At 65.9% G+C, this 876-nt stretch overlaps 1 protein-coding gene across 1 annotated transcript; it reads right to left on the bottom strand.

The window, feature by feature from the left end:
• Nucleotides 1–3: 3 nt before the first annotated feature.
• Nucleotides 4–872, bottom strand: LOC117799789 (kinesin-like protein KIF26B; the record flags this gene model as incomplete). The annotated part of the gene is given in 2 exon segments (XM_034652290.1): nt 4–488; nt 491–872. Coding segments are annotated over 2 exon segments (867 nt in total), but the record flags the coding sequence as incomplete, so codon positions are not given.
• Between the last annotated feature and the right edge of the window lie 4 nt (nt 873–876).

Genomic DNA, 876 nt, shown 5'->3' with positions numbered 1-876 from the left:
CGGGCTGGCCCGGTTCTTCTGGTCCAGGCTGGACTTGCGGACCGGCGGCAGAGGGGGCGTCCCTTTGGGCCGAGCCAGGACACCGTACTTGGGCGAGGCCACCTTCCTCTCCGGGGTCGCCTTGCAGGCCGGTGCGCCCAGCCCGTTGGTCTCTGCCGCGCAGTGGTAGAAGAGACTGCCCAGTTCGTCCTGTCTGCTGGCCTTCTGGAAAGCCCTGGGCAGGCTGCTGGACTTCAGGCTCCTGTTGGGGTGCACGGGGCTCTGGGGGGCCATGCCCGGCAGGGCCATCTCGCAGCCATCCACGACCCTCCTGAAGTTGTCGCTCCCGGGTGAGGCGGACATCTCACGGCTGCTGCTGCTCAGCCCGTCCCCGGGGCTGGCCTTCCTGTCCTGTTCTGCCCTGGCCTCGGGCTTCGGGGGGCCTCTGGCAGCCTCACACCCGGTCCCCTCTTCACTGGGATAGCCACTCTCTTTTTTGACCTCCTCTCTCGTTTTAGCCACGGGTCCTCAAACTGCATCTCTGCCTTGGCACCAATCTCCCTGCTGTCCTGGGACGGGGCCGCTCTGGGCGCCGAGCTGACGGTGGGGGCAGTGGACGCCTCAGGCTCTTGGACGGCCCGGGGGCTCATGGCGATGCAGGGGTAGACTGTGATGTTGGTCTTCATGGGGATGTATCCTTGGCAGCCGCCCAGGTTGGTCGTGTTGGAGATGGTGACCATGGCTTTGCCCAGCGTGGAGATCTTACAGCCTTTGATGGGGGCCGCCTTGTTGAAGGAGTCTTCGCCCACGTCGGACAAGATGAGCAAGTTGTCGGGGCCCGCCTTGGGCTTCTCCCGGCACACCACGGCGCCGTTCTGGATGCTGCCGACGAGCTCC

Source organism: Ailuropoda melanoleuca, unplaced genomic scaffold (genome assembly GCF_002007445.2).
Source record: "Ailuropoda melanoleuca isolate Jingjing unplaced genomic scaffold, ASM200744v2 unplaced-scaffold57380, whole genome shotgun sequence".
Taxonomy (NCBI): domain Eukaryota; kingdom Metazoa; phylum Chordata; class Mammalia; order Carnivora; family Ursidae; genus Ailuropoda; species Ailuropoda melanoleuca.
This window is presented reverse-complemented; position numbering and strand designations above follow the sequence as displayed.